This window comes from Phragmites australis, chromosome 5 (genome assembly GCF_958298935.1).
Source record: "Phragmites australis chromosome 5, lpPhrAust1.1, whole genome shotgun sequence".
NCBI classification, from domain to species: Eukaryota; Viridiplantae; Streptophyta; class Magnoliopsida; order Poales; family Poaceae; genus Phragmites; species Phragmites australis.
This window is the reverse complement of record NC_084925.1, coordinates 7,831,916-7,852,614: the sequence shown is the minus strand read 5'-3', so window position 1 is coordinate 7,852,614 and position 20,699 is coordinate 7,831,916. Positions and strand designations below refer to the sequence as shown.

Sequence of the window (20,699 nt, the reverse complement as noted above, 5' to 3'; positions counted from 1 at the left end):
CAAAAACTTGCGTGTATGGTCATGGGTGTGGTAATATTTTGAAAATGTCTTTAGAGAAATTAACGGGGAATATGTAAGATTTGCTAAGTTAACTCGCGTGTATGGTCATGGGTGTGGCAACATTTTAAAAAGGTCTTTAGAGAAATTAACGAGGAACATGTAAGATTTGCTAAGTTTAATATATATACAGCCATGAATTATGTGCTAGATCTTTAAATGGAACAGGACACTTGAGGAAACATATTAAATATTGCAAGTAAAATTCTGGAATTTCTAATGAAATCATGTAATTTTTGAAGGATAGCCATAGGTTGTACTCTTGGAGAGTTGGTTGATGATCCATAGAGTTGATTTTTTGGGTGCTGCCCTCTCCCTCTGGTGCACGAATGCACCAAGTTAACTGATACTAATGTTGTGTTTAGTTCTCTGGATGAGGTTTTATAGAGCTGCATCATATAAGCAGATTGCAAAGCCATATTTATTTTTAAAAAAAGAGTATTAAATTGATTATATTTATCTGAATAGGCTGAACTGAGGTTGATTGTATCTTTGGCCATATGAGCGGATGTAAAAGTTAATATTGTGATCAGTTACTCACATGAATAATTTTGTGATATTGATAAGTGGGTCCGTTTGCATAAGCAGTCAATCCTGAGCGAGGATGATGTTATATATTTGAACCCGTCGGGCCAAGCTGCAACAGTAAATGCAGACAATAAACAATTTTTTTTTAAGATTCTACTCATCCGTTAAATCAGAATTGAGGAGGTGCGGGTAACCAAATACACCCTAGCTGCATGAGCCTATACTACATCTAGCAATGGCAACCGGAAATAGGGATGGATGAACTATTTTATTATTGCTGTGCCACCTTAAGGGAGGGGCACCTACAAGTAGAGATAAAAATGGTAATTCTCGTAATTAAAAATGTCGACTGCTTTAGCTAGAATCAGTAATTTTCGAAAACGGTGTCGGTAAAACGTCATGTAAATGGTATCAATATTGGTAAAATGTTTTGGAAATGATTTATGCCACTCCCGACCATTTAGTCGGTTTTCCCTTTTGTGCCGGTAATTACCAAACTCGTATACATCTGTAACATCTCGGCCTACTTCTGTAACCGAGACTTTCGTGCAACACCGAGGGCAATGGGCTAGCATTCCCGTGCGTGGCACAGAATAGTCACCCAGCTGGGCACGTCACAGAACACTCCTATGTGGCCAGCTCCATAGCTGCAGGGATGGCAACGGATTAGATGCAGGTTCCGTTAAAACCCACCCGTCATAAAACCCGAAAATCAAAATCCGACTTGCATCTGAACCCGACAGAGACCCGAAATCCAGCGGGTACCCATCATATCTTACAACAGAAACACTTATTCACTGAAATGCAGCCAGTAGATTCAGTTCTCCTTGAACAGCAACAGCTGAAGATTGTTCAATGTTTCTATCAAACAAATAAATGATAGCATAAGCTCAGGACTTGTCCAAACTACAAACTACTTTTCAAGTACAAGTGTACAACCCTTACACTCACAGCCACAGAAATGAAACAACGAAACAAGCATGGTTTGCAGCTAGTTGAAGGCCCGTAGAAAATGTCAGGAAGACAAAAATGACATGGGTGACACATGATGTGTTGTAAGACAAGCAGACCACCAATAAAAAATGAGATGTGGCACCATCTGGCCAGCTCCTATGAACCAATCGAACCACTTCTCGTCATGGAATAATGGCATTAACCTTGGACTACTGAAAGTAGAGTAAACAACTCTACTCACTGTCATGCACTAAATGGTTCGGACACTCGCAAATCCAATGGAATGGAGTAGACCTTCTGCTCACTTGTGCGCATTAACAAGTAATCTGGGAAAATTTGGCTGATTTACTATCTACTACTGATTGGGGTGCCTATTCGATTTGTAGTTCTTACTAGAGCTGACAAGCTGCCTGTTGCGCGCAGCACTCACGCGGGCCACGCTGACGCCGCACTCGTAGTCGTAGAGGCTTCGGCTGCAGCTGAGAAGACGACGAGCACCGAGAGCACCGAAAGCTCGATTGGACGGCCGACGACGAGGCCGAAAGGGGCGGCGTGGGCGGCGTGGGCGGCGAGGCCGAAGCGGCGGCGGCGCGGTGAGCCAGCGAATGGGAGAGGTGAACCTTAGATATGAGAACTGGTGGGAGTACACGTGAATTAAGGGTACACGTGGCCACCCATTAGCAAAGTTAAAAACCCACGCCTAACCTGATACTTAGTTTGAATACCCAACCTGTCAAATCCGTTGTTGAAATTTAGCATCTGAGCTTGTATCCACCGAATGTAGAACCTATGGAGACTTAGACCCACAGGTCTAACTACGATTCCTACATAATTGGATCGGATCACGTCTGAGTCAAAAGGAGGAGACTAACGGTCTATTTCCAAAAAACTTTCAAAAAAAAAGGAAAAAACTTATTCTTGAAGAACTCGCCTGCTTGGTGCTCGCCGCCTACACCAACCATAACAACTAGTAATCTCAAATACTCGTGTGTGTATAAACATGTATGCGTGTGTAATATAAGTGTGGAGTGCGTGTAAAATGTGTCGTGGGCCCTTGATGTACCTTAAAAATGACTAGCAATCATAAACACTGCATACACATTAACAATAAGCAGTTGTGGCTATAGTAGATTTGTGAGGGTGCCTCTCAGCGTCAAGGGGTCCAATCCAACTGAGGGTGCCATCCTGTCACGTTTGTCGTCCACTAGTCCCATTTAGCATTTAGCTAGGTTACGACTGGTCATCATACAGTTCTTCCATGGGAAAAGAATGTTGATCAGGACTTATGCATTCACTCCTACGTACCCAAGTCTTCCACTCCTGACTCACCAAGTCACCAGTTATAGGAATACCGTTCTTTCCCTCCAAGTGCTGGTATAATCTGAACTTTGCTTTCCAGAAAAGATTGAAAGTGACTCGTGCCCTCGTGTACGTTTCTTTAATCAACCAGCCCCCCCCCCCCCCCCCAAAAAAAAGAGTGATGAGGTGGGTCCCACCTAAGGTAGCCTGGACCCACCACCCATTTTGTGTAAAACTTTGGTGTGAGCTAAATTTAGTATTTTTTCAGAATTATCGATTCCCGATCGAAAATATTACCGATCCGATAATGCCATTTTTGATTTTTCGATACAGCCAACGCTATATCGTTTTTTGATATTATTACTTTTAATTTCGTTTCTGAGAAAAATATGAAACTAAAAATGATTTTTAGAGTTTTATCATTTCCAACTGTTTTTACCCTTACCTACAGGTCATAAACTCTGATACTGAGGGCACACTGGGAACCCATTCAATTTATGCAGATTATGGATTACTAGCTAAGTGCTCGTGCGTTACAATGAAAATATAAATATTGGATGTAGTAATATCAACTATAAACTCAAGTTATGAAGATATAGATGCGCTATAGGAGCGTCATCGAACGAATATATTGGGAGCGATGTATTAATTTGATTTTATTAGTAAAATGTTTTATATCCGTAGCCGGTAACAAAACGAGGAGGCTGGAGGACGAGAATAAATAGTAAAAATGGATAAATTATTTGAATTTTAGAAATTTTATTAGATAGGAGGAGAGTATGAGAATAGCCATGGTACAAAGATGGACCGGGCTTCTGTTCGGTCCTGTCTCTACCTGGTGATGGAAGTGGAGCCAGACCACCGTCCCAATCCGACAAACTATGTCGCCGCTGCCGGCAGAGTTGGATGGTGAAGTCTCATTGGGTAAGGCTCCTCCATCACTGTTCTCTTCCATCACTGTTCTCATTGGGTGAAGTCTCATTGGGTAAGGCTCCTCCATCACTGTTCTCTTCTTCCTCTTATGTTCTACCATAAATTGCTGGTCCCTGCTCTGCAAGAGAGAGATACTGGGGATTCCCGTAGCAATTACAGCCCTGGGGTTTCTTCTCAATCGCTCATGAGAGCAAGATTAGGGTGGGTAATCTGATAATCTCGCCATCTTGCAGATTGGCCGGCATCATAGTTAGATGCAAGTATTTGCTGGCAGAGCAAAGGAGGTCCAATCAACTCCCAGTGGGTATATTCCGGCCTTTGAGGGAGGGCACAGTTCAATGGGCAAGAGCACTTCTCCCATCTTCTGATGACAAACAACACTAGGTTACAACTCTATTGCATAACAACCTTTTTGCAAAATGAGAATATCACCGAGTTGAGTTTATTTGCAAGGAAAGATTTCCTCCTCCTTGGGTACATTAATATGAATCTTCAAATGTTACAAGCACCATATTTGTTTTGTAAGACAATATCTCCTCTCGGTTACATAGAAATCTAGCATGTTACAAATGCCAAGTTTTGTATAGGATATAAACTACAATATTCTCATGGATTGATAAAAGTTTTCGTAAGTATATGCAAGTTTGAGGTAAAACTGAAGGTCACAGTCATATTGGTGACCCTCCTGTGATAGCATTGAGTAGTCTTGGCACTGGAGGCATGTGGACCTCAAAAAGACCCTCAAGAAACTGTACCACCTGGGCCATGGTTGGTCGATCAAACTCACTATCTTGAATGCACCAACATGCAACTTTGCAAACTCTTTCAACCTCCTCGAGATTCACATCACCATGCAAATTTGCATCCACCAAGCTTCCAATCTCTCCATTGAGAAGCTTGCGTGCAACTTGCACAGGAAAGAAGGCTGAATATTCACCATCCCTAAAGTAGTCTGGACTTGAGTTCCTCTTTCCTGATATGATTTCAAATAAAACCATCCCGTAGCTGTAAACATCGACTTTAGATGTAACAACTGTCCCGCTAATCCATTCAGGCGCAAGATATCCAATAGTTCCTCTCATTGTAGTCATTGCATGGCTAAATTCTCTCCCCAAAACCTTTGCCATTCCAAAATCCGCAATTTTAGGTACAAAAGACGCATCGAGAAGTATGTTCTCTGGCTTGATATCACAATGTATAATGCAATCCCGACAACCAGTGTGCAAGTAGGCTAGGCCTCTGGCAACTCCAATAGCTATTTGGTACCTGAGATTCCAAACCAATACTGTATCATTAGACTTAAATAAATGCACATCAAGGGAGTGATTTGGCATGTATTCATACACAAGTAACCTCCTATCGCCTTCACAACAAAATCCAATCAGTTTGACTAAATTGATGTGCTGGATGATTCCAACTGAATTCACTTCGGCTCTGAATTGCTTCTCTCCTTGATGGGCTCCGTCAAGCCTTTTCACTGCCAAGGTTACCGAGTCACTTAGGTACCCCTTGAATACAGAACCAAAACTGCCTCCCCCTAACTTTTCTGAGAAGTTTTTAGTTGCACGTTGCAAATCAACATATCGAAATGCAATTATCCCAATGCCACCCTGAGCATTTTCCAGTGTGCGAGTAAAGCACTTCCCTTTTCTCCTCCAAATCATCAGACCAAGGATCATCAGACCCAAAGCAGCAGTGCTTGCACCAACGGCAACACCAATGGTAATTCCACTCTTCTTCCTTCCCACACTTGGCACCTCTTTTGCATCGACCTCTTTTGCAGCAAGGCGGATGTAAAGTATCTCCCCATTTCCATCAGAAGAAGCATCAGATTGTTGTTTTACATTGTTCAACTCGCCATTCCAAACAGAGCAGCCTCCTTCCCCGTAGGAATATGCAGTGCAAGAGCAGTTGCCCAAGCAAACCTGTGAGCATTCATCTCCACTTGTAGCAGCCTGCACTTTCTTGGCGTCGTGGGGCAACCTGACGCTTTGCAAGGAGTAGAACTTATCTGTGAGACCTGCCTTGTTTCTGTCACTGCCACAGCCTAATGGAGTATTCCTCATGCACCCATCTCTTCGGTCCCCCAGCTCCCAGTCCTTGGGTGATCTTTTAGAGAAACCCTTCATGCAGTCGCAGATTGGATCCGCATCGTCTTCGCAGATTGTGAAAGGTCCACAGGTTGCATAGACATCGCATTGAACCACAGGCTGCCTGTAATTTATCAACCAGTCCTGGAGGCTGTCCATCCATACACCCACCAGGCCTCGGCCAAAGACATCTATTCCAGTGTGCACGATGGCCGCCTCATTCCGCAATGCATATGTAAAGTAAACCTCTTGCTCATTGTTGACAAATTTGAAAGTTGGCATGACGGCGCCTATCATCTCCGGCGCTAAGCCGAAGTATCGGCCGTTCCAATCCCCGGTGGACCAGTACTCTATGGTTGAGTTCCACAGGAGATGACCAACCCCATTGGGTTCTAGCTCCAGAGAGAACAAACCAGGAGCCTGATCAATCAAATTCTTTCTGGAAACAAGGCGGCGGTTCAGACCAGTGATCTTGTTCCAGCCAATCTTGGCACCGGCGAAAAGGGTGTCCGTTGGGTAGTCAAAGCTCTGCCAGAAGATGTTGGATGAGTTTGAGGAGCTCTGCAGGACGAGGTTGCCATTGTTCAGAAGCACAGCGACGGTGCCGTTGGTTGTGATGTTGGCATGGGTAGACCATATGACGGATTTGGTGGCCTGATCTAGGATGACCAAGTTCCCGTCACTGGAAATTGCAAGCTCAGGTGAAATGGGGTCGATGACCGGGCTATCGCCATTGGCGGTCCAAAGCGGAGTTAGCTTGCGGACCTTGTTGAACCATATGCCGAGGTAAGAGTTGGGATTGGTGTCGGAGGACTTACTGTCCATCTTGAAGAAGCCAAGCGCGAACTTGCTGTTGTTGGAGACGAGCCTGTCGCTGCCGGCGAGCCCATTGCCAGGTGACACCGTGTCCGTGGCGGCAGAGCACGACGGCGTGTGCAGGGAGAGGAGGAGGAGCCCAAGAAGGACGTCGAGGAGGCGCATGATGGACTGAGGGATGAACTAAGGGGGACGAAGCGTGGTGGAGAATTGGATTGGAGGAAAAGGATTGATGCAAACGGGTCCAGTTGTTTAGAAGTGCCACCACTGACGATCAGTCCAGCTCGCAGGTCAACGTGATGCCGTAGTGGGTGCCAACAAATGATATCTTGTCTGAAATATAATCTTCATCGGTCAAACGTCAACGTTTGGGAACGCCAAATGTACAGTAAGAAATGTTGTTTGTTTTATAATATCTACTCCAGCTGTCCACTGGAGAGTATTATCTTAAGTGAACTCTTTTTTAAAACCTTGCAAAATACCGGAACACGCAGAAGAGAAAGTTAATTCCAGGTAGTTTCCAATGGGCACTGATGAAATCAATCTGATGTTCCTTCTCCGAAAATAAAATAAAGCAGTCTGATGTTCCTTCTACACAAGAAAATCAATCTGAAATGCCATGCTGAGTTGCCGACCACAGATTCAGATCACTGTTGAGTCTTGACCAAGCGATGATGTGTCATCATATCGTTGCCTTGCCGCTATAAGAAAAGCCCTTTCACACGGGAAAATACAATGCTCACCAAAAGAGTAGTCCAAAAAGGATGCGGAGGGGAGAACATGGTTGCATGCAGAATGAGGCATGAATGAGAGGGAATAAAAAACGAGTTAAAAAAACAAGTACATGCATAAGAGTGACGCTCAGTGTAGTTTCCTATGTATTTAGGCTGCAATTGCTCGGCTAGCTAGTATAAACATCAAGCAGCCAGATTTCCTATGTAATTTCGTGGGTAAATTACAGCCTATTTAAAGTATAATTGTATTTGCTATACAAATCTTAAGTTTATTTCCAAAAATACAATCGTATTTCTCATACAGTTGCTTTAGCGCTCTAATATATAATTAATAAACTTACATTGGTATAACCTGGACCCACCTTGATCGAGGGTGTAAATCTTCTCCTTTTTTCCCCCATGGGTGTAAATATTTTTTTTCCCAATTCATGGGTGTAACAAGGACAAAGATGGTATCAACATCTCAACCACTCTTTGACTTCGTCTATAATATATAAGTCCTCATATTCTTTTTTTTTTAGTTTTAGTGACAACTTCATATCCGTGAAGAGACAAATTTTAGAAGTAACAATTTTATAGTGTCTAAGTTTAATACCTAGTGTCTACTTTTCAAATGTAATGCTATGACATACGCCTTATATTTAAAAAAATATTAGAAAATATAGAATCCCTTGTATGTAAGGAGACATATTCATTAGTATATTCTTTTTCTGTCACGCACTAATGCACTCTATATATTGCCCATAGGTGTATTCAATACAAGTGTTATTCATAACAGTTGACCGATACATGCTATGCTCTTTAACTGATATAAAGCTGATTGCTGCCTGCGCAATGCATTAGTCCATATGATGGCAACACTTGTCAATTAGTCGAATTTCTACCAAATATTTCGACAGGACCTCTTTCCCCTGTTGGGAAGACTCCTTCGGTCTCTTCTTCATTCGGTTTCGTCTCAGGCACAAGTCCGGTTACTTCACTGGTATCCCCAAAGTAAAGATAAGCAACCCTGTTGTCGAGCTTCAACATCACCTGATGAGCAGCGAACCCTTCGTAACACTTCTGATGTTTAGCAATCCAGATGTCAATTATTTTCTTGCACATTTCATCCTCTTGATGGATCGGTTGGCTGAGAAATTCGTCAATTGGCATCCACTGCAAAAGGAAAGCCCAAAAAGATCATTGATAACAGAGACAATGCGAACATAAACATTGTATTCAATCTGTTGTATCTGATCTGTTGTATCTGAACCATGACGAGTACCATTGCTGCTTCAATCTCTGACTCATCAATTGAGATGTCAAATGACAATGGCTTGAGGGTGCAAAGAAAGAGTATATCTGATTTCTCAAAAGGGACTCGATGTGCATGCCTGTATGAGTAGAGTAAAATCACAAAATATTTCTCGAAAAGAAATGCTTGGCGAAAAGGTTCACATGACTTAATTGAGTTTTTTTTTATATACCTGAATGCAACCACATCCAGGAAAGAAGTTTCTATCTGTAAATTAGCAGGGAAGTGTCAAAAAAGACATCATGCTATATAGGTGTCCATGCTTTTTAAGGCGTTGCCTAGGTGTCCAGGCGAGATGCAGTAGCAAGCCGTCGCCTCCACCTTATGTGCATGCCTTGATTTCACTAATGCTCGCCATCACCCATCCTTCTCCAATCGATTCCACTATCACCCACACCTCTCCGACTCGATTTTGGCCTCACCCGCCCCTCTCCGTCTTGATTCCAGCACTATCCGTCCCTCTCCAGCTGCCATATCCTCGTCCAGATAGTGGGGCCCTCTCCAACTGCCATATCCTCGTCCAAATCGTGGGGTGGATGCCTGGGAGACAAAGATGGATGGGGCATCGACGAGGTACAGTCGAGCAGCGATGAGAAGCTTGGACCTTGGAGATTGAGGAAGTGGAGGGGCAGGACGGGAGGGAGAATAGGAAGAGAGATGGCGGTGGCTGGAGAGGGGACGTGGTGAGGAGGACAAAGAGAAGGGGTGCAATTAGGTTTAGTTGTCTGTTGGGGTGGGTTGGGGGCAAATTGGGCTAACTTGGTCGAGTGAGATGTGCTTTAAGCTGGCCCATCTATCTTCTTTCCCCCTTTTCATTTCTATTTTCCCTATAGAAAATACACCCTGCTGCATGTATGACTCTGTGTATGGCATCGCCTTGCCTCTCCTTATCACCTCGCCTTGAGCGCCTAGGCAATTGGAAGGGGGTGGGTTGCCACGCCTCGCATTACTGCCTTAAGAACAATGAGTAGAACAAGACAATTATGGAGGAGAACAATTTTGAACAATTTTATTACCCCAGTTTCTTCTCTAACTTCCCTTATGGCTCCAGAAAATAGGTGTTCAAACTGAATAGCAGAAAAAAAAGAAATATATGAATGGTAAAGCCAAGTAAAATAGCTCTGATAAAGTGTCAGCATATAAACAATCTAAGCAAGTATGGCCTACGTTGGCTATTGCATTACCAATCGTTTATTTTATTAGGGTGTTTATGGCTGGTACCTTATCGATAAAACCAATAGGGATCTTCCAAATGCATGAACAGCATAATGGGCATTTCCATTCTTTTACAACAAGCACCTAAACCAGGAAAACATATACTACAAACAGGTGCATAAACAGTTAAAGTTTTCTTCAGAGAGTAATACTAATAAGGAAATGAGTACAACCCAGAATTATTATAACCTTTCTTTTGTCATTCATGACAAATGCTCCAACACCAATTTGATGCAATGCAGTAGAAGGCAGAGCAGAAGGCCTGTCTGGAAGCCAGAAAGTTAGCATCACATACCCTGGTTCTGCATGATGATAAATGAACCCTTCCTGAAATTTAAAATGAAGTAAATCAATCTAAGGTTAACTGCACTAGCTCAAAATTTTAGAAGTTTAGATTACAAAATCCATGGATTTTAAAATGCTGAATCAACAAAACACGTATAACCATCAAGGGGAGAAAATTATACTTGGTACCATTTTCAAACCAAAAAAATTGGAACAGAAGTCAAAGAAGGGTATTTCCCCCTAAAAAATGCAGCGCATAGTGACCCTTCAGATTATGGAATATAAAGACCTTTTCAGTAAAGCTGGTGCTAAACTAAGATAAATAAGACTATCCAGTTATCATAAGGTTAACTTGCCTTTATTGCAATAGGAACTAGATCAGCTTGATCTTCCAGTATCTTCAACCAGACCCCTCTTTTTCCCTGACGTATGAAACTCATCAGTCTCTTTCTACATCCATTAGTTTATTGATGTGTGCACGCATTACATGTTGACTCCAGTAAGACAGTGAGGACTGAAGTGACGCATCAAATGCATTTGATGTATTTGGTAAGAAAGTAGGGTTAAGCACAACTCCCTCATTCATCTTTGAAGGCATTCAGCACATCAATAGCCCCAATTAACGGTGTCACAGGAATAGCTGCATGAATACCCTTGGGCAATATCTTACCAAAGAAACATGGTGCTGATCCAAATATTGATGATTTCAAGCAAGGCTGTCTAAATGCTGAAGCTGCAAAACTACAGTACTGTGAGGGAAAAGCATGGAATCCTGAAAGAAATAACTATGTACACTGCGGCGATATATTGCACAAATAAAAAAAAAGCATCACCATATACAATAATGAAACAGTTATGAACTATGGAGACTATCGAATTGACAGAGGCGTGGAGTTTGCTAAAATAGACAAGTAAAAAAGAAAATTTGTGCATGCAAGGCATCTAAACTGTTGCTGCTTCAACTTTCTCTGATATAACATTGCACTCTGTATACAGCTCAGGTTTTTTTGCCCATTAACATAAGGTAGTATAGAATTGGCAGATTGTCACCTGCTACAGGCCTGCCAAAATCAACTTGTTTTGCATCTGAAATCTTTGGACGAACAAAAAAAAAGATAGCACCTCGAATATGTTGAGGGCACAGCAAATGCTATTGTTTTATCACTCAGCGAACTTTTAAGTCAAAACAATAGGCAATCCTAGAGGCCTGTCTCTTAAATAGAACAGGGAAACTCAAATCTGTCACAGACTAATATAATATATGATTATGCATTCCATATCTTAAGTGGGGATCTGAACTATTTTGTTTCAGAAAGGAAGAAAAGGCATCTGAAATTTATAAACCCCATTTGAACCAGCACATAACCTTGTTAAGAGGGACTGCACGAAAAGATGCCAGATTGGCCTATGGAATTATTCCCAGCTTCTTTTTCACTAAGCTCCTATTTGATCACAAAAAAATTTGGGAACGAAATTCTAGAGCAATATGCAACTATAATGGAAAGGTAAATTCCAAAAGAATCCAAAATAAATGGGAGTAGAGTATAATTTCCAAGGATAAAAGTTAAGAATTATACTTTGAAGTATCTGGAAACATAAACATCACAGGCAAGTTCTACATATAGAACAACTGCAAAATGGCTCCACATGACATTCTCGAATGACAGATTTCAACTTTCAAACTATATGATGACTACAAACATGTAACAAGTGTAGATTTAAATTGATTTGACACTGATAACAATTTTATCAATGTTAAATTTTAGTTTAATGCCAACATCAATATGAATTTGGAAAAGAATAGTTTCAACTTCAATTTTATAAAAACAGATTTCTTGCATCAAAGCATTACATAAGAATAAAATTCTACTGTACTGAAGTAACAAAGTAACATTTATTTGAACTTCAAGGCGTGAACTACTTAGTAAACTTCCTTTCAGGATCCTCAGCTAGGTAGTAAACATGACTAGAATAGGCGTTGGTTAATATAAAATGAAATTCTTCACAATTCAGATGATGACAGATTGTCCAACAATTTGAAGCACATTCTTATGTTGCTCCAAACTGTTGACAGCAACAGATCATATCCACTGAAAATTCATCCATATCTTATCCTGTTGAAATGGAAAATTCTGCTCACAACTTGTGAGAATACAAGAATACAATGAATTGGGAGGTTCACAAATTGTTTGGAATATTCTTTCTTTTCAAACTGAAATTGCTATTGAAGGAATATAGTTTAATTACTCCAGATTGCCACCTCAGTGGTGACATAGACTGCGGCAGACATCAAATTAATGGATATTGCCATACTGGATAGTTGAACAAGTGGTGCACTTATTCTCAAAACAGCCAACTTGAGAAGGGACCTTATGAAAAATATAGAGTGAATTGCACAAAACTATAAGTATTGTGCCATTTGTAACACAAAACTATAAGTATTGTGATTAGTAACATAAAACTTGTGAACCAATTTCACACAAAATCCGATTTTAATTGGATTCACCAAAAAAGTGGTCTTATATTTCTCAAAAAAATCATAGAACTTTTTGTACGTGTTCCATAATCCATGTGCAACCCATTTTAATTGGGTTCATAAAAAAACATGTGTAGACTTTAAACTAAAATTCTCCAAAAAAGGCTACTTTTATAAACCCTAACAATTGTCAGGGCCTCAAATAAAATCCCAAAAATCTGGAACAATTCACTAATATTCTTACTATATGATGTAACAATTTCTAAAATTATTTCTATCCCTATGTTATATGGTGAAAAAGTGATCCTTTGTAATGCTCCATTTATATACTTACAAAGGAACTTACTTGTTCAACATATAACCTAAGGCTGAAAATAATTTGATAAATTAGTCCATCATATAAGAAGAATATTAGTGAATTTCCTCAGGTTTTTGGGATTTTATTTGAGGCTGTAATAATTGTTAGGAGTTATAAAAGTAGCATATTTGGAGAATTTTAGTTTAAATTATACACATGCTTTTTGGGTGAATCCAATTAAAATGGGTTCCACATGGATTATAGAACACATACAAAAAGTTCTAAGAATTTTGGAGAAACATAAGACCATTTTCTGAATAAATTAAATTAAAATCGGGGTTTGTGTGAAATTGGTGCATAATACTTGTAGTTTTGTGTTACAAATAACACAATACTTATAGTTTTGTGCAATTCACTCAAAAAATATATGGAACGATGTTATAAAAATGTTCCCTGATGGCACAACCATTTTTCGCTTTTCAAGGATATTTTTTCCTAAGCTATTGTATTACTGTATACATCAAAAGATTAAAGAAAAAGTATTTCACTGTGCTAACGTTTGTTACTGAGTAGCTCCAAGTTCCAAAACAGAAGCTCTAAAGAGAGCAAAAAAAAAAGTATGAGACAAATCGGAACTAATAAGGAACCAAACAATCATGAACACCAAGAACAAGAAGGAAACATATGAAAATAATGTAATTTTATGATTAGCTGAATGCAGTAGACACTAGGCAGTGATTACACACGCACTAGCATGAGTATCAACAACAAAGCCTTTGTCCCAAACAAGTTGGGGTAGGCTGGGGATAAAACCCACGAGATTCAACTAAAAAGATGATGGGAAAACAATAATAATAATAATAATAAAGGCACTATTAATAGTAAAAAATAAAAGTAATAACGGTACAAGGAGACTGATGCATAAGTTATGGCTCTGACACGTGGATTGCTAACTTCCACGAGCTTCTATTCATAGATAGTTCTTTAGGGATATTCCATTCCTTCAAGTTCTATCCATAAACCAGCATGAGAATAAGCAAGCATAACATGCTTAGAAGTTAAGTCCAATTCTTGGGTAATTCTATATGGAAAAGCAAACTCACAAAAGTGAAGTGCGCAAAATTACTCTTCTAAAAGAACAATAACAATGTTTTTTGGCACCTTCACATTAAGTGATATCACTAGAAATGATGCATTCCTGATCCATGTACTTTGAAACAATGCCTAGTACTAACATGTCAGGGTGCATGCTATACATGGTTGACAGCTTTGTTAGTCTAGTTTCCAAATTCCAACATAACAAACACTGTACCTTAACACACAAAAAAACTGCTCAGGGTGCAAGGAAGGTTCACACACACACACAAAAAAAAAGGGGGGGGATTGCTATACCTTAATTGGGTGATTCTTCCCTCTCTAACTGGATTTTTGCTCTTCCTCTCTTCTCTGATTCTGACCAAGTCCGCTCCCGTCTTCTCCATCTCCGGCGAGATCCACCCCGATCTACTCCCTCTCCGACGAGCTCGGTGAGGCCGAGAGCGGGATTAGAGGGAAGGTTGCCGGTGGCAGGTCGGCTTGGCAGTGGTGGTAGACGTGGTGATGTCGCCGACCACGAGAGGCGGAGGACCGCCAGTTGGGCGGTGTTGAGGTGGGGGCGTCATGACAACAGTCCGACGGAGCCGGGCTAGTGCGGCGGTGGTCGGCGAAGGAGGATATGGCGGTTGGAGGGCGGGGCGGGGGCGTCACACGGTGGAATTGCTCACTGGCGAGACAGATGCACGTCAGGAGGAGGAAGGATAAGAGGTAGAAGACGAGACAGGGCCGTTGGATCCTGATCCGATGGCTGAAAAATTCGAGTGAGAAGTTGGGCTAAATTGCCCGGGTGATGTATATACAGCCCCCAAAAAATGACACTTTTGTCTTCTTCATAATTTCTGTCTGCAGTGTGCACGTCCTCCCACCCCGTGACCCACCAGCTTTAATTTTTAGATGGTTCTTCGAGAAATAGCCGGTTCAGCAGCGGTTTCTCTGGTTCAACAGAAAACGATCCAATAACTAGACCGGGCCGGACTGAGCCCTGTTCTGTTTTTTTTTTCAGTTAAACTACTGGCCCAATCTGGTTTTAATAAATTATGAACTTAGGTACTAACTCTGAGCTTTACAAGATAGATTCCTCACATAATAGTCTTCTCACAAGATGTCCAAGTAGAATGTTCTTACCTCTTCTCAAGATGCCCATGGTCCATGAATTGTTCAGAAGTGAGTATAGGCAGCCATACAATACACTTGATCCTTAATTTATCATTCTGTCCGTAAAAACCGCCAGTTTTGTTTTCATTAGTGATCGAGTAACCATTTGGCGACATTATAGCATTGCAATACACATGCAACATTGCATACAGATTATGGAGTCAGTTTCACCTCATAGGAGGTACGCAACCGCAAGAACCAGGATAGGTCATTATACTGGATTCACAACCCAACCTGTAATCCGACTTGGCTTACGTATTCTTGCTGTTCGTTGAGATCTACTTTCCAATCGCTCAAGTATTGAGTATGTTATCGAGTCAGGAGTCAACCCCTGTTGCTTCAGTGTTTCATAAAGTTTATGAGCTTCTGCTGTCTTCCCACGTCTCTCCAAACAATCAAGTAAAATGTTGTAAGTTACAATATTAGGGACACATCCCTCTGCAATCATCTCGTCAAACAAGCTGCATGCCATATCAATCTTATTGGATTTCCCAAAGCACTCAATTAAAATGCTGTAAGTAAAGACATCAGGATCATATCCTTTTTCTTGCATCTCTTTGAAAAGTATGTGGGCTTCATCAAGATCTCCATTTTTCCCAAGGCAGTTTATCAAAGAATTGTAGGTGATGACATCAGGTTTACAACTGCTAGCCTCCATTTCTTCAAAAAGTTCAGACGCCTTATCAACTAAGCCAACCCTACCAAAACTTGAGATCATAATATTGTAGGTAAAAACATCAGGAACAACCCCATTAGTTTTCATCTTATCATAGAGATTGTTTATGAAAGACACCTGCTTCAGCTTTCCAAGAGCTGAAAAAACCAAATTGTACATTCCAACATCTGCAGCAATCCCCTTTTCAGGCATCATTTGTAGTAGATCAATAGCCTCTGATGTTTTTTCTGCATTGCATAGCACCTCAAGCATTGATACAAAAGCATCACGGTCTCCTTTTTCATGGGAACTCCACATACGACAGAATACATTATGCGCCTCACTTGCATGCCCAGATTTGCAGAGTGACTTGACCAAATAAGAATAGATTGACCTGTTCAGATACCCACTACAGATATCTAGAACCTCATCCAGCCTGTGTAGTTGCCCTTCTGTTGCCAAAACATCCAGCATAATGCTATATGTGAATTGATTGGGCTGGCAGCCACTCTCAATCATTTTAGAGAGTATAAAAATTACCTTGTCAACCATCTTGTTCTTACCAAGAGCCTCAATAACAGTATTATAAGAAATCAGGTTAAGAACACATCCCTTGGATACCATTTCCTCCAAAAATGAGAGAAATTTAGAGGTCTTCCCAGCCTTTCCAGACATTCTAATTAGTATAGTGTATGTGTATGCATCCGGCTCACAGTGCTTTTGTTTCATATCTTCAAAGACTTGGTAAGCTTGGTCAACCTGCTTGAAACAAATTTCTACTTGTTAATACATGATATGCAGTTAGCTTGAAACAAAAATTCACTGCTATAAAGGAATCAATTGATGATTCATGGTACAACATCCCCTCCCACTCTCTAAAAATCTCTAACAAATACACCTCCACAACAAACAAATTAACTTGTAACAATCTTTGTATCAAAACAGCATCCTCTTCCCTCTTCCAATCCCCTCACCCTTTCAGTTTTCATAGTTGCCCATCCTCTTCATTGTCAATTCGCTATTGAGTTAGGTCACCTCTCCCAGTCCATACAAGGCCTAATTTGGCAACGACGAGCAGTGTCACACAAGGATGGTAGTGCAGGACGAAACAAGCAGCAGGGCCAAGGTGCAGCACAGGCTGGGGTATAGCAGCGAAGGCACAAAGCAGGGTGCATCGGAGCTCAACAGGGCATAGAAGTAGATTCCTATGGAGGCATGATTTTGGTTGTGGCCTGAGCGTCACGTGGAGCCAAGGGTGTGGCCAGGGTCGATCCCCACACCAGTAGCTCAACATATTGGGGTCATCTGATTCTTTATATATGTAGCAACACACTGGCAACTAGTAGTTAGAGAAAAAGGTTCAACAATGGCAGTAAAAAAAAGCTTTCTACTTGAGGTTCCAATTCTTCCAGATATGCAAGTGCCTAAGTCCAACATTAAATGGTGTCGCCCAGCACTAGAATGGCTGCATCAATGCTTCACAAAAATTTACCACATACACAATCTTATAGCTCAGCTGATTCATTCATATAGCAACATCAACTAGTGTACAAACCACCTATAAATCACAGGCATTGGAAGCTCATCTTTACCTACTCTATACAATCTAAGTTGCACCAAAATTTATCCTCTGAAAATATTTTAGGGTAATGTATCTCCCATATTCATTGATTCCTAATGGCATGGTCAAATGATCGGGGCAAAACATACCAAGTTGGCACAGTATCACAATATTTTCACATGACCATTCCTATCTCCTAAGTTGGCACAGTATCACAAACATCATCTCTAAATATAAGGGAAATGTACTCATGGTCATACCATTCCAGCCTTGGCAAGCGCATCCAGCAGCATGTTATACGCAAAGATGTCCAACCTGTAGCCCTTCCTCCTCATCTCCTCATACACCTCGAACCCCTTCCACACCTCCCTGCTCCTCAAATGCGCCTGCACAACACACTTGTAGGTGTACCCATTCAGCCTCAACCCCCACTTCTTCGCCAGCTCCAGGCACTTGCTCACCTCCGCGCCCATCCCGATCAGCAAATTCACCGTGGAGATGTTGCCAGGCACGCTGTCGCGCTCCATCTCGGCAACGAACCGCATCGCCTCGGCGGGGTCGGCGCGTTTGCGGAAGAGGAGGACCAGGATGCGGTTGTAGGAGAAGGCGTCGTGGCGGAAGCCCGGGAGGGAGGCGGCGGCGAAGCGGAAGAAGGCGAGCGCGAGGGCCGAGTCGGCGGGGGAGAGCGCCTTGACGACCTCCGAGGCCTCGGCGGCGGTGAGGGTGAGGCGGAGGGAGCGGAGGTAGTCAGCGAGGTCGAGCAGCGGGGAGGGGGAGGCCGGAGAGCGGAGGATGCGGGCGGCGGCGCAGACGAGGTGGCGGCGCGGGAGCGGGTACCCGCGCGGGTCGAGCGGGGCGGGGGGCGGGGGCGGGGAGACGGTGACGGTGAGGGAGGGGCCCGATGGGGACGGTGTTGCGGCGGCGATGCGGCCGGAGTAGGTCGTCGCCAGGCGGCGGGGCATTTTGGCCGGGGTAGATGCGGGCTGAGCACGCGGGGTTTGGGGGTGCCTAAACCCGAAGGCGCCGCACTTACAGATTTCACTGACATGTGGGACCATGCGGTTTACCCAACGTCTGGGGCCACCTGTCAGCGATGTTCTGTAGTCGTAACTGGAGTTCGAGTTCGGTTAAACCCTATCCTCCTGCTCCTGCTCCAGCTCTCTACCCATCTGCTAGAACTTTCTAGAAACTTCACCATCTGCTAGAACTTTCTAGAAACTTCTGGTCGCCTCGCGGGCACAACGCTGCTCGCGCGCCTCCACTACCTCCTCTCCCGCGCGCTCTCCTCGCACCCACGGTTTAAAAATGCAATGGTTACCGACGAAAAATCGTGGTTACCGACCTTCTCAGTGCGGCTCGGTTTCAAAAGTCGAGCGGTTACCGAATTTGAATTCAAAAAATTCAAACCGATTTTGAAAAAAAATAAAAAAAAATCTTAAAAAAATCTAATAAAAAACTAGAGGTAATTTCAAAGTATCTGTGAAAACCAAACTTTAAACAAATATCGTTTGGACATCCAAATTGACGGGCAAACTTCAGATATATTTTTAATAGGCTATTTTCTGTATTGGGCTAAATATACAGTAGCTTCCGACCCGTTTGCAGCCCACGGCTAGTGAATAAGGTAGCGTCGGTTTGGAGCTAGCTGTGCACTGCACACTTTCCCCACCCCAACTCCCGCAGCTTCACGCGTGGTGCCGGCGACCGCCCAACCAAATCCGGTGAGCTCCGGCGCAAATCCGGCGAGTTTTCTTCGGTTATTGAGCTCCGGTGGGCGATTACCGACCACATTGGTGTGGTAACTGAAGGTCAACCCCAACTCGTCGCCAGCTATCGTCGCTGCTCGGTAACTGTCGACCACGCTTCGGTAACCGCTTCAATGACCTCGATTTTTAGTGCTTATCGGTCGGTAATCGATGTAATATGGTCGGTAGTGATAGATTGCGTGGTATTTCGACAATGCACTGCGTTATGAGTTTAGTTGTGGACTGTGTATCGTCGATGAGCTTGGCTGATTCGGTTGGGTTATAGACCTTATTACATTGAATTGTCCGTGTACATGCGAATGATGGTAATATTCGTGCTAGATAATTGGCCATTTACTATCGATTTTAGGTGCAAATGGTGCTAATATTCGTTCAAATAAGTTTATTAGTTGGGTAACCATTGATCATTTTTGTTCAATTGAGTTGAGTAGAGATTTGAACATATGTGGAGATATGTATTAGTAGGCTAACCATCAAGATTTCTTCTTCCAACAGAGAAATTGCAAACTAAACGATGACAGATATAGATGTGGTGTGGCAGCATGGGGGATAATTTGGCCCCGGGTTTTAGGTGTAATTATTGCAATAAGGAAAAGAGAGGCGGTGGTGCCACAAGGTTGAAAGAACATTTGGCAGGGCGCGGATCGAATGTTGTACATTGTGATAGGATGCCTCCAGATATACGTGATTATTTCAGACGTGAGCTGGATAGGGTAAGAGATAAGAGGAAGGGAAAGGCAGACGAGAGGGTTCGGAGGTAAGAATCAGCTAAAGTTCAAGTAGATTTAACAAACGACAATAAGGACACGAAAGAGGAATAAGTGTAGCATGCTATGGCTCAATCGAGGGACGAGGAAGAGTTCAGGAGGAGGGCAGGCAAGTCCTACGAGCATGGAGGTGGTAGTGGTAGTGACAGAGGGGGCTCTGTATTAAAGCGGATGCTTAGGAGAGCATCGTCAACAAGGGAGACACCACCAAGTGTCAGGGATTGCAATGTTGCTTTAGCAAAAACCCCTGTGCAACCGAGGATTGACACTGAGTCATGGAGTGCTAAGGGAAATAAAGCGAAGGAAGCTATTGGTGTGGCATGGTCCAAATTTTTCCACACTTTAGACATTCCTGACAGAAGGACGGACGTTGCATTCTTTATCGCTGCAGTTAAAGAAACACAGAAATGCAGCCTCTGAGCTTGACGATGAGGACACAGATAGCGACATACCCCTGCATACTCACCTGGTGACAGACACAACGAACACACCTAACTTACAATAATGGACTGCTACAGTGGTTGGTGACACACGAGAAAGAGAAAGAAGCAAATGACATATACAAAGAAGAGCAAGAGGACTAAGGGCAAGGGCAAAAGACAAGTGTAAAGCGATGAGAGCACAGATAGTGATCCAAAGAGCCCAACTTACCAAGAATCGAATAACAGCAGCTCAAAGACTGATAGCGGTGATGATGATGGTCAGGACGGTGATGTTCCTC

General features: G+C 42.5%; 3 protein-coding genes across 6 annotated transcripts; all 3 read right to left on the bottom strand.

The window, feature by feature from the left end:
• Window positions 1-4,199: 4,199 nt before the first annotated feature.
• LOC133918658 (G-type lectin S-receptor-like serine/threonine-protein kinase At2g19130) lies at window positions 4,200-6,968 on the bottom strand. The gene has a single exon (XM_062362634.1). It carries the CDS (start codon window positions 6,840-6,842, stop codon window positions 4,440-4,442), a length of 2,403 nt encoding a protein of 800 aa, XP_062218618.1. The 5' UTR covers window positions 6,843-6,968; the 3' UTR covers window positions 4,200-4,439.
• A 1,078-nt stretch (window positions 6,969-8,046) lies between these two features.
• LOC133918657 (nudix hydrolase 8-like) lies at window positions 8,047-15,100 on the bottom strand. 3 transcript variants are annotated; one of them, XM_062362633.1, is made up of 7 exons: window positions 14,372-15,100; window positions 10,558-10,938; window positions 10,110-10,243; window positions 9,722-9,772; window positions 8,878-8,912; window positions 8,676-8,784; window positions 8,047-8,566 (listed from the first exon to the last, which is right to left on the bottom strand). In XM_062362633.1, the coding sequence occupies exons 2-7, from the start codon at window positions 10,643-10,645 to the stop codon at window positions 8,276-8,278; spliced, it is 708 nt and encodes a 235-aa protein (XP_062218617.1). In that variant the 5' UTR covers window positions 10,646-10,938; window positions 14,372-15,100; the 3' UTR covers window positions 8,047-8,275. The 3 variants fall into 3 exon arrangements, with proteins under 3 accessions (XP_062218617.1, XP_062218615.1, XP_062218616.1); XM_062362631.1 differs by having other exon boundaries at window positions 8,676-8,912; XM_062362632.1 differs by lacking the exon at window positions 14,372-15,100 and having other exon boundaries at window positions 8,676-8,912; window positions 10,558-14,362.
• Window positions 15,101-15,255: 155 nt separating this feature from the next.
• Window positions 15,256-18,518, bottom strand: LOC133918656 (pentatricopeptide repeat-containing protein At1g51965, mitochondrial). 2 transcript variants are annotated; one of them, XM_062362630.1, is made up of 3 exons: window positions 17,706-18,518; window positions 15,401-16,643; window positions 15,256-15,285 (listed from the first exon to the last, which is right to left on the bottom strand). In XM_062362630.1, the coding sequence occupies exons 1-2, from the start codon at window positions 18,501-18,503 to the stop codon at window positions 15,441-15,443; spliced, it is 2,001 nt and encodes a 666-aa protein (XP_062218614.1). In that variant the 5' UTR covers window positions 18,504-18,518; the 3' UTR covers window positions 15,256-15,285; window positions 15,401-15,440. The 2 variants fall into 2 exon arrangements, with proteins under 2 accessions (XP_062218614.1, XP_062218613.1); XM_062362629.1 differs by having other exon boundaries at window positions 15,256-16,643.
• Window positions 18,519-20,699: the final 2,181 nt, after the last annotated feature.

What these genes read in the sequence shown, in the direction of transcription:
- LOC133918658 (XM_062362634.1), bottom strand. Translation starts at nt 6,842, where the DNA reads ATGCGCCTCCTCGACGTCCTTCTTGGGCTCCTCCTCCTCTCCCTGCAC.
- LOC133918657 (XM_062362631.1), bottom strand. Translation starts at nt 10,645, where the DNA reads ATGAGTTTCATACGTCAGGGAAAAAGAGGGGTCTGGTTGAAGATACTG. An exon ending in TCCTATTGCAATAAAGGCAA is followed by an intron (nt 10,244 to 10,557) that starts GTTAACCTTATG and finishes AATTTCAGGAAG; the next exon opens with GGTTCATTTATCATCATGCA. An exon ending in TCATGAATGACAAAAGAAAG is followed by an intron (nt 9,773 to 10,109) that starts GTTATAATAATT and finishes TCTGCTATTCAG; the next exon opens with TTTGAACACCTATTTTCTGG.
- LOC133918656 (XM_062362629.1), bottom strand. Translation starts at nt 18,503, where the DNA reads ATGGTCCCACATGTCAGTGAAATCTGTAAGTGCGGCGCCTTCGGGTTT. An exon ending in CGCTTGCCAAGGCTGGAATG is followed by an intron (nt 16,644 to 17,705) that starts GTATGACCATGA and finishes TGTTTCAAGCAG; the next exon opens with GTTGACCAAGCTTACCAAGT.